The sequence below is a fragment of the Penaeus monodon genome, chromosome 10 (genome assembly GCF_015228065.2).
Source record: "Penaeus monodon isolate SGIC_2016 chromosome 10, NSTDA_Pmon_1, whole genome shotgun sequence".
Taxonomy (NCBI): Eukaryota; Metazoa; Arthropoda; class Malacostraca; order Decapoda; family Penaeidae; genus Penaeus; species Penaeus monodon.
In genome coordinates, this window is record NC_051395.1 from 18,017,620 (window position 1) to 18,027,619 (window position 10,000).

Below are 10,000 nucleotides of genomic sequence, written 5' to 3' on the forward strand. Positions count from 1 at the left end.
TCTCTCTCTCTCTCTCTCTCTCTCTCTCTCTCTCTCTCTCTCTCTCTCTCTCTCTCTCCTCTCTCTCTCTCTCTCTCTCTCTCTCTCTCTCTCTCTCTCTCTCTCTCTCTCTCTCTTCCTCTCTCTCTCTCTCTTCTCTTCTCTCTCTCTCTCTCTCTCTCTCTCTCTCTCTCTCTCTCTCTCTCTCTCTCTCTCTCTCTCTCTCTTTCTCTCTCTCTCTCTCTCTCTCTCCTTCTTTCTTTATTTTCCACAGGTAAACTCGCACTCGTTTACGCTCACTCGTCATACATCTTCTCGCAGTAATAGATATATTTGTCTGTCTGTCTTTCTATCAATCTCCGCCTTTCTGTCTATCTGTCTATCACTCACACTCGTCATGCATCTAACAGCAAAAAAAAAAATTAACACCGGCACTCTCCGTGGAAAGGAACTGGGGACCCTACCACGTACTCACTCCAAGAGCATCACAACATGAAAACTACAATCAAGTATCACGCTGTGACCACGGCGGCTCAAACATGAACCTACCGTAAAAGAAAAAAAAGAAAAAGAAAAAGAAAAATATATATATATATATATATCTCCCTCCCTCCCTCCCTCCCTCTCTCCCTTCCTCCCTCCCTCCCTCCCTCTCTCCCTCCTTCCCTCCCTCCCTCCGCCTCCCACGGGTAAACTCGCACTCGCGCACTCCCACTCGTCACGCAGCTCACAGCATCTTTATCTCCTCCCACCCAGGTACTCGCACTCGCTCACTCCCACTCACCGGCAGCCGCAACCCCAGCCATCGTCCACGCTCGTCCGGCAAGACACCCGCTGGACGACCTCCAACTGCTCAATACTCGTTGAAAACTCAAAACCTCCAACCATTATGTCACTCGTCACCGTCCTCGGGAGTATGGGCACGGGAGGACGAATCCCAGGCAGAGCAAACGGTGAGTTCTGCTGTGGAGTCTGGTTTAGGTCTTTTCCTTTATAAATATATTCATTTTTTTTTCTTTTTTTTCTTTTTTCTTATTTTGTTTCTGTTTTTGTCTTCTTCTTCATGGTCTGTAGGTCTCCTCTTCTCTCTCTCTTTCTTTCTGTCTTTCCCCGTCTCTTTCGGCGACCTCCCCCACCCTTCCTCTCTCTCTCTCTCTCTCTCTCTCTCTCTCTCTCTCTCTCTCTCTCTCTCTCTCTCTCTCTCTCTCTCTCTCTCTCTCTCTCTCTCTCTCCCTCTCCCTCTCTCTCTCTCTTCCTTCCTGTGTATAGGTGTTTGTCTGTTTGTTTGTTTTTTCACCTCCTGTTATCCTGCTTTTCTCTTTTCTCGCTCACCTCCTTCTTTTTCTTTTTCTTTACACAATCTTTCCTCTTTCCTCTTTTCTTCCTCCCCCTTCTCCTCTTCTTCATCTTCTTCCTCTTCTTTTCTTCCTTCTTCTTCTTCTTCTTCTTCTTCTTCTTCTTCTTCTTCTTCTTCTTCTTCTTCTTCTTCATCTTCATCCTCATCCTTATCCTCATCTTCCTTATCTTCCTCATCCTCATCCTCCCCATCCTCATCCTCATCCTCATCTTCCTCCTCCTCCTCCTTATCCTCCTTATCCTCCTTATCCTCCTTATCCTCCTTATCCTCCTTCCCCTCTACTGCTTCCCTTCCTACTCCGTCTCCTCCTCTTCCTCTTCTTTCTTCTGTTTTTCCTCCTCCTCATCTTCCTCCTCTTCCTCTTCCTCCTCTTCCTCTTCCTCCTCCCACGATTCCTCCCCCATACCCCCCCCCCTTCTAACAGGTCTCCTCTCCCCCCCCCCCCTCCCTTCCTCATTCCTACCTTCCTCCTTTTCCGTTTATTTTGTTCATCGATCATGATGTTCTTCGAATTATTATTCATTCATTTATTAATTTCAGATATACTTTTCATGTTCTGCTTATTATTTCATGTTCTGCTTATTATGGTGTATCTTTTCGTACACGTTGATATTTGAAATAACCTGTCAAGACAATAACAATGTATATAACGGCATTTTCATAATCATACATGAATCGTGAATGCCTTACTATGTATTCCAATCAACGACCATGTGAGCACCAAAGAACCCTTTCCATTGCTTATATCAATTTATCTTATCAAATACCTAAGCACAATATAGCATTGAGGATAATTTAGTCCACGCTAGAATTTTACTTGAGCCAAAGGCCTTTGTTCAGATGATACCGTTCAGGATAATGCTACAAAATTCATTGTACTGATTCTGAATGTATGACGCACGTGTTATAATCAACTAATTCTTCTTGAATGGTGAATTAGTAGTACTTTCGCCTCTGAAAATAATTCAGTTATTTATCTAAAAGGCGCTTCACCACAATGGCTGCATGTATAGTGATAAGACATCATATCTAAAATTATAGATGGTGCTGTTTATCTGCAGTTTGTATTGTTATGCCGGGTTATTACAGGAACTGCTTTTAAATCATTTTAATACCAGTTATGGCGGTGACAAAGTATGTTAATTTGATAAGCATCTTCAATGCTAATTTTATTGAAATATGAAACACGTCACATATTCAACAACATTCATGGCATCGTTATTATACAGAAAAGTGTATTTTGGTTATGCTATCTTCATATTTCTCTTTCTGTCTCTCTCTCAGTCTGTCTATCTATCTATTTATCTATTTATCTATCCATCTAATTATCCTTTTCGCCCTCTCTCTGTGTATCTATCTATATACATATTTCTTTCTCCCTCCCTCTCTCTCTCTCTCTCTCTCTCTCTCTCTCTCTCTCTCTCTCTATATATATATATATATATATATATATATATATATATATATATATATATATATATATATATGTATATATATATATATATATATATCTGTGTGTGTGTGTGTGTGTGTGTGTGTGTGTGTGTGTGTGTGTGTGTGTGTGTGTGTGTGTGTGTGTGTCTGTGTGTGTGTTTGTGTGTGTGTGTGTGTGTGTGTGTGTGTGTGTGTGTGTGTGTGTGTGTGTGTGTGTGTGTGTGTGTGTGTGTGTGTGTGTGTGTGTGTGTCTGTATCTATGTGTGTGTCTATCTGTCTATCTATATATCTATCTATTTATCTCTCTTTCTCTCTCTCTGTCTATCTATCTATCTATCTATTTGTTCTCTCTCTTTCTCTCTCTCTTTTTCTATCTTTCTCCTGAGAATTTCGATGATTATTTTATAACATACTGAAGTTTGTTTGAGCGCAGATAAATATGACGTTAGCAACACATGCGTTTTAGTTTAGAAAAATATTTAAACTCCTCTTTCATAATCTGTAAGCAAAACACAAAGTTTGTATAAAGCCAAAGTAAACACACTTTACCCTATGACTGGGCACAAGGGTGAGTCACTAAAGAACCAGGGAACTGAAACGGGGAAAATAAAAGAGGGGAGAGGAAAATGGGAAGGATAATAAGGGAAGGGAAGAGATAGGAAAAATGAAAAGAGGGATTTTGCATAGTAAAGTTAAATTAGATTACCTTTTTTATCAATTCGAAGATATGCAGCTTTTGTAAAATATCACAGACACACACAGACACACACACACACACACACACACACACACACACACACACACACACACACACACACACACACACACACACACACACACACACACACACACACACACACACACACACACACACACACACACACACACACACAGGTGCACACACACACAGGTGCACACACACGCGTAAACTCACTTAATTAATTAACCTAATTGATTTCAGCTTTCACATTAAGCAGAAACAAAATTACTTACGGACACCATTAAGAAATCAATATTGATACTTTACTTCTTATTATGCCTCAACTATACGTCACTTATACATAATTTATTATGCATCATTTTCTTACATCGCGATCCAAACTTCTTTTTTATATTTTTTTCTTCTTTATTATACATCATATGAGCGTCAATTATTTTACATCACTTCCTGACGCCAACGTCTATAGTTCCTGATTAAACATTATTAATTTCCTTTAATATATATCTGATACATCGGTTATTATACAACATTTCCTTACATCGCGGTCTGCAGTTCCTCCTTTTTCGTTATTCATCCCTCCTTATGCATCACTTACACATCAATTATCATAAATAATTTCCTTACATCGCGATCTACGGTTCCTTCTTATACACCACTTATACATTAATTATTATACATCATATCTTAACGCCACCCTCTACAGCACCTGCACATGTCATAGACACGTGAATATCGAATACTTGAGTTGAGTATTTACTTAGCCACCTCCCCCCCCCCTCTCAGCCCCTTCCCCACCCATTAACTTCGGCAAAGACCTTTCCCAGTAACGCCCACACGCGTAGGGTACCTCCTCATTCACCCGTCTACCCAGTAACCTGCGATTTTCCTTTCATACCCGCCCACCTACCTACCCACGCCTAGACTACCCATTCACCCTCGCCCACCTACCTACCCAACCCCGCCCACCCACCCCATGCTACCTTCTCGCCCCCGCCCAACCACGCACTCGTGTCTTGCCTCGTGACTCCCGAAGCAGAAGAATAACAAACTTTATCCTGGTGGTTTGGAAAAGTAGTTTGGAGGAGGGAAGGGAGGAGAGGTAGAAGAAAGGAAAGGAGGAGAGAAAGGTGAGAAGAGGGAGGAAGGGAAGAGGGACGAAGAAAGGAAAGGAGGAGAGCAAGAGGATAAGAGGGAGAAGAAACGAAATAGGGAGAGAAGGAAGGGAAAGAAGGAGAGAAGGAAGGGAAGAGGAAGAAGGAAAGGGAGCGGAGGAGATGTCTCGGTAAACTAGCCTTGGAGAGACACCTGTGTCAACATTCCTACTTTGTAGATTCTGAAAAAAGTGAAAGGGGAGAGGGAGGGTATTAGGGGGGAAGGGGGAGGGAGGGATGGAAGGAAGGAGGGGGGAGGAAGGGAAGAGGGGAGGGAGGGAGGAAAGGGGGAAGAAGAGAGAAGGAAGCGGAGGAAGGGAGGATGGGGAGACGTAATATTTTCTTTTTCATGCAAAAGTAGATCATGAGAAGACCAGCGCTAAGAAGGGAAATAGGAAATAATGTAATAGTTTAAAACACATGAATATAGTAAGATAAAATACATATTATATAAGTATAGAAATGTAAATGGTTGTGCTAGAGTTGTGGGAATTAATACATTTTGACATAGAAACATACAAAAACATTTTTAAAAATACGATGAACTTACATATATATATATGTATATATGTGTGTGTATGTGTGTGTGTGTGTGTGTGTGTGTGTGTGTGTGTGTGTGTGTGTGTGTGTGTGTGTGTGTGTGTGTGTGTGTGTGTGTGTGTGTGTGTGTGTGTGTGTGTGTGTGTGTGTGTGTGTGTGTGTGTGTGTGTGTGTGTGTGTGTGTGTGTGTGTGTGTGTGTGTGTGTGCTTAAACATAAAGAACGAGAGAAATAAACGCACAACATACAAGAGTACAACAGAATGCAGAAAAGAAGCGAGGGGGTAAAAAAAAAAAATAAGATATATGAAACGGGGGTACTAGGTCCATAGAGTTATGCAAAAGAAATCCATAAAAGAATTTTCCCCTGTCTGGCATAAAGTGATCCGATTCAGCCTCGTTCGCGTCGCATTTGTAGTGCTATTATGCAGAAAATTGTGACCCGAAAAAACTGCGTAACATATTTTCTCCCCAGTTACTCAACATTTTTGTGTTTGTTTATTTGTTTTCTTGTTATTGTCTATTAATGTATGTTTTCTCTCTTCCTTTTTACAGTTTACGGCTTTGGAGGCATTCCGGTAAGTTATTATGTTTCTTATTCCTTATTATATTTCTTCTTCTTTTCCTTCTTTTAAGTGGCAGTGGATAAATAAGATATATATAGGGATTTAGTTTAAACGTACGATAGTAACATATCATCAATCATATTATACAATTCCGTATACACACGCACACAGATACACGCATGTATACATCTGCACGCACTTACATACAAACACGCTTACATAAGCATATATACACTTATACAAGTTAATTGATAAACAAATAGACAAAGAAAAACGAACGGATAGATTAAAACGTACGCAACGAAGGTCTAAATGTATTTTATTTATGAGATATTTACATCTTATTCACAGCCATAAACCCTTAGCAATTTACAGCTTGCTTCTCCTCCGGTACATTATTAATTATTCGTCACATTATTATCATTATTATGATTAGGTTATTAAGCCGGTACACATTCATTTACCCTGTAATATAGTGAGATATTTATAAGCATATATACAGCCACATACCCTTCATAAATAACTTTTGCCTCTCCTTCGTCAAATTTTTCGTCATATCATCATTATCAAATATTTACCTTGTAAATATAACGAGATACATACAACTTACGCACAGCCATAAACCCTTATTAACGTTGTCTTTCCTTCGTTACAGCCTTCGCTCAAGGAAAAGAAGCTTAAAGAGGCGAAGCTGCAGAACGCCCACGCTAAGGCAGCTGTCATCGCCGCTGAACAGACTGCGGACACGAAAAAGAAAGATGATAATAAATGAGACACTGCCGAGGTGAAGAAGTGGTAAGTAGAAGGTTATTGTGAAGGACGTAATTACTCAGTTTCAGGCACATGTAAACGCACACACGAGCATAAATGTACGCAAATGCATATACACACGGAAACGCGGACACTCATACATACATACACTTGCACAAACAAAAAACAAACAAACACGCAAATGCACACGCATGTACACTGATGCTAAACAACGGTTCCCTGTGAAATGATACGAAACGATACACTAATCCCTTACAGAAAGTTATTGATAAATCTTGAAATCTTGATCACACACTCACACACACAATATAACACATGAAACCAAATTACGCAGCATTTTTACAATCTTTCCTCCACATCAGAAGATATTGTGTGTGCGCGTGTGTGTGTGTGTGTGTGTGTGTGTGTGTGTGTGTGTGTGTGTGTGTGTGTGTGTGTGTGTGTGTGTGTGTGTTATGTACGTACGTATGCATTTTTGCATGTATGTATGCATGTCTGTATGTACACCTATATATCCATCCATAATCCTAATAAGAGAAGCTAAACTCACTTACTTTTCTCCTCCTTCCCCAGCTGTTGGTGAGGTTCTTCGTGCCTAGAGCTGCCACCATGGGTAGAAGATGAGGAAGGTGAAAGGCTGTACTCGTTTTATGATACCTGAAGAAGTGGTCGCCTGAACTAGGGTCCCATACGCACAAAAGGCCACCAGGGACTCGGTCAGGGCGGCCTGTTCTCCCATCGCTCCCTCGTAGATCCGTAGTGCTGTTGTTGTTGGTTTCTTGTTTTTTTTGGTTTATTAATTTTTTTCCTTTCTGTATTTTTTTTTCTTTTTATGTTTCTGTTTATTGAGTTGTTTTCTCTCTCTGTCTCTCTCTCTTTGTTTTCATAGGGCGGTTTAGTCTTTAGATTTTTTTCTCAGTTTTTTTTTTATCTATTTTCTATGCTTTTTTCCATAAGCTAATTCGTTTGGCTTATGCTCTTGGGTCGTCCGCGCCAGCTCCGGCCTCGCGCGATGGACAGGACGAGGCACCAGGCACCTTGACCGCTGGCCGCGCCTAGTGCTCGCTCGAACCACCTGTATTCTGAAAGGGACTGTGATTTGGCATTTTTATTGGCCTTCTTTATTATATTTTGAGATAAGAAGAGATTCTTTTCTGTATAAGATCATTTACAGCTTAATTCGTAATAGAATCGTTAACCTCTGAAAAATAACGTATGTAGATTATAAGAATTAGTTTTTTTTTTTTTTTTTTTTTTTTTTTTTTTTTTTTTTTTTTTTGTAAGAGTATCAAGATCTAGTCACGTCCTCTCAGAATGTGGGCTAGCTTTTTTCTTTTATTTATTCTTTTTTTAGGATCATTCTCTCTTACTTTAAACTCTTTATATAACTTTTACTCTTTAATCAAAACATGCGCGCAAGAATTACCACCTCTGCTTTGTACATACGCAGCATTAAGCATTTCAAGCGAACCGATGCTGTAGTACTGTGTGTCTCCGGATCAGGAAGGCGGGCATGTCCTCGCCAGCACAAACTCTCTCTAAATTTTCGTAATTTTTTATTGCTCAAGAAAGTCAACGACGCCGTTGCTCTCGTACCTAAATTGCCGATGGATATTTACGGTTTTTTTTTTTTCTTTCTTTTTTTTTCAAGTAAACCAAAAAGAATAAAAGGTGCCTCACTATAAAGCCTCCTAGAGTAAGTTATCTTGAATTTGATTTTTTTTTTTTTTTTTTTTTTGTGAAAAAGTTAGGGTTGTCAACGACCAGTTTTCTCATGGGACCAGGTAGATTGACCATGCAGAAGCTATCGACATATTTTTTCTAATATATGAGGATATGCCTAGCGTTCTTGGTTTCAACGATAAATTATACCGTTATATCAGGTTTTCAGGTGACATGTTTACGACCAAAAAAAAAGAAATTGTAATCGAGAATGACATTTCTTTTTTAATCTCACGAATGAATGACTGTGTATAATGCGAATGAAATAAATGACAGGCCAAAAATTTTCACTATTTTACATAGTCACATGTCCATGTATATCTCTACTTAGCATATCATTTGATAGCGATGATGATGCGGTATCAACTGCTTTTTTATATGTTATAAGGGATAAGCGTGTGTATTGTGCGAGTGAATGCGAAACAAACCGAACAGAAAATAATCTTTGTAAATATATCCAAACTAACATTGCATTTCTGTATCTACATCAACTTTTGGTATTTTCTACGCACTGGCTATTACAGTTGACACAGAACTCTCCTTCTGTGATACTGATGTCACGTAAATCCAGTGTTGTGAGAAGTTATCAGCATTTTGTGATGGTAAAGTAGACAGTGAAAGACTGAGCGATGGGCAGTGCCATTCTCCACTCCTGACACGTGAGAGTACTGAAAGTGTCATTGCCCATAGATGGTTTTCCAGTGTCGCTGTCGTATCACTATGACTATTAAAAATATTGGTACTGTTGTTATCCGGAACTAAGAATGGAGGGTGGCACTGCTATCACCCGTACATTAACTTGGGTTTGGACATTGTCATCTAGCCTGCACGGTCTTAGATACGGATAACACAGTCACATAAGAGTTTGTTAAAACAGAGTGCCACTTTGCACCAACTACGAGTGAAGAAAGACAGTGCTGTTATCAATCTAAGAGGTTACAGTTAGACACCTGCTTGTTATCTGTATCTAATAGATGGATATTGGTAGATGCAATCTTCATGTCCTATTTACTTCTCGATGTTTGAAGTTGATAGGAACCATAATCAATCTGTAAGGTTCTGTGAATCCATTATTCTAATCCACAATATTGTATGTGTTGAATTTTCTACCATGATGTAATGCTGTGTTATGTTAAGTATCTACGTAGGTGATATAAGTTCCCCACATTTTCGTATTGTGAACCTAAAAATTCCTTTTGAAAGAATGCCGTTTATGCTGTCGATTTTGAATTATATAAGTCGCTTTTTTTTCCTTTCTATGACGGTTCCGTCTTGTGAATTAAGATGACCGTTCGATGAATAATTTTTTTGGTACATATCAGAAGAATTCCCTTTAAATCTCCTATTGAATTCAGTGATTATCCATTAGTTCTATGCTTTCGACCAAAGATTTAAGTAAGAACAAGGTTATAGATGTTTGTATATAACATATTAATTCCACTGAGGTATAAATGTCGTGTACGAGCATAAATGTTTACAACATTACATGTAAAACGGATAAATTTGTGAATAGTAAATTGTGCCTTGAAATGTTTACGCCATTATCTCACTTCTGACATGATTACTCTATCTAGAAACACATGCTGTGACACTTCTATTAGCATGTAGATATGAACGAAAAGCAACAATTTAACTTGTCTGTCTCTCCACGCTGTCTTTCCTTTAAGGGGAGTTCTAACCCTTCTCTCGTCACATACGTGGTTCATGATAAGAAAATGAAAATGTTTATATACAAAGACATATTTCTCAATAAATGTCTTC

The 10,000-nt window shown here is 39.3% G+C and overlaps 1 protein-coding gene across 1 annotated transcript in view; it reads left to right on the forward strand.

The window, feature by feature from the left end:
• Positions 1-10,000, forward strand: part of LOC119577554 — a 10,894-nt gene that overhangs the window by 886 nt on the left and 8 nt on the right. The window contains exons 2-5 of the mRNA XM_037925140.1: positions 736-932; positions 5,736-5,758; positions 6,402-6,541; positions 7,091-10,000. The exon at positions 7,091-10,000 is cut by the window's right edge and continues 8 nt beyond it. Coding sequence (XP_037781068.1) covers positions 736-932; positions 5,736-5,758; positions 6,402-6,518 — 337 coding nt within the window. The 3' untranslated portion in view covers positions 6,519-6,541; positions 7,091-10,000. The remainder of the gene's footprint in view (positions 1-735; positions 933-5,735; positions 5,759-6,401; positions 6,542-7,090) is intronic.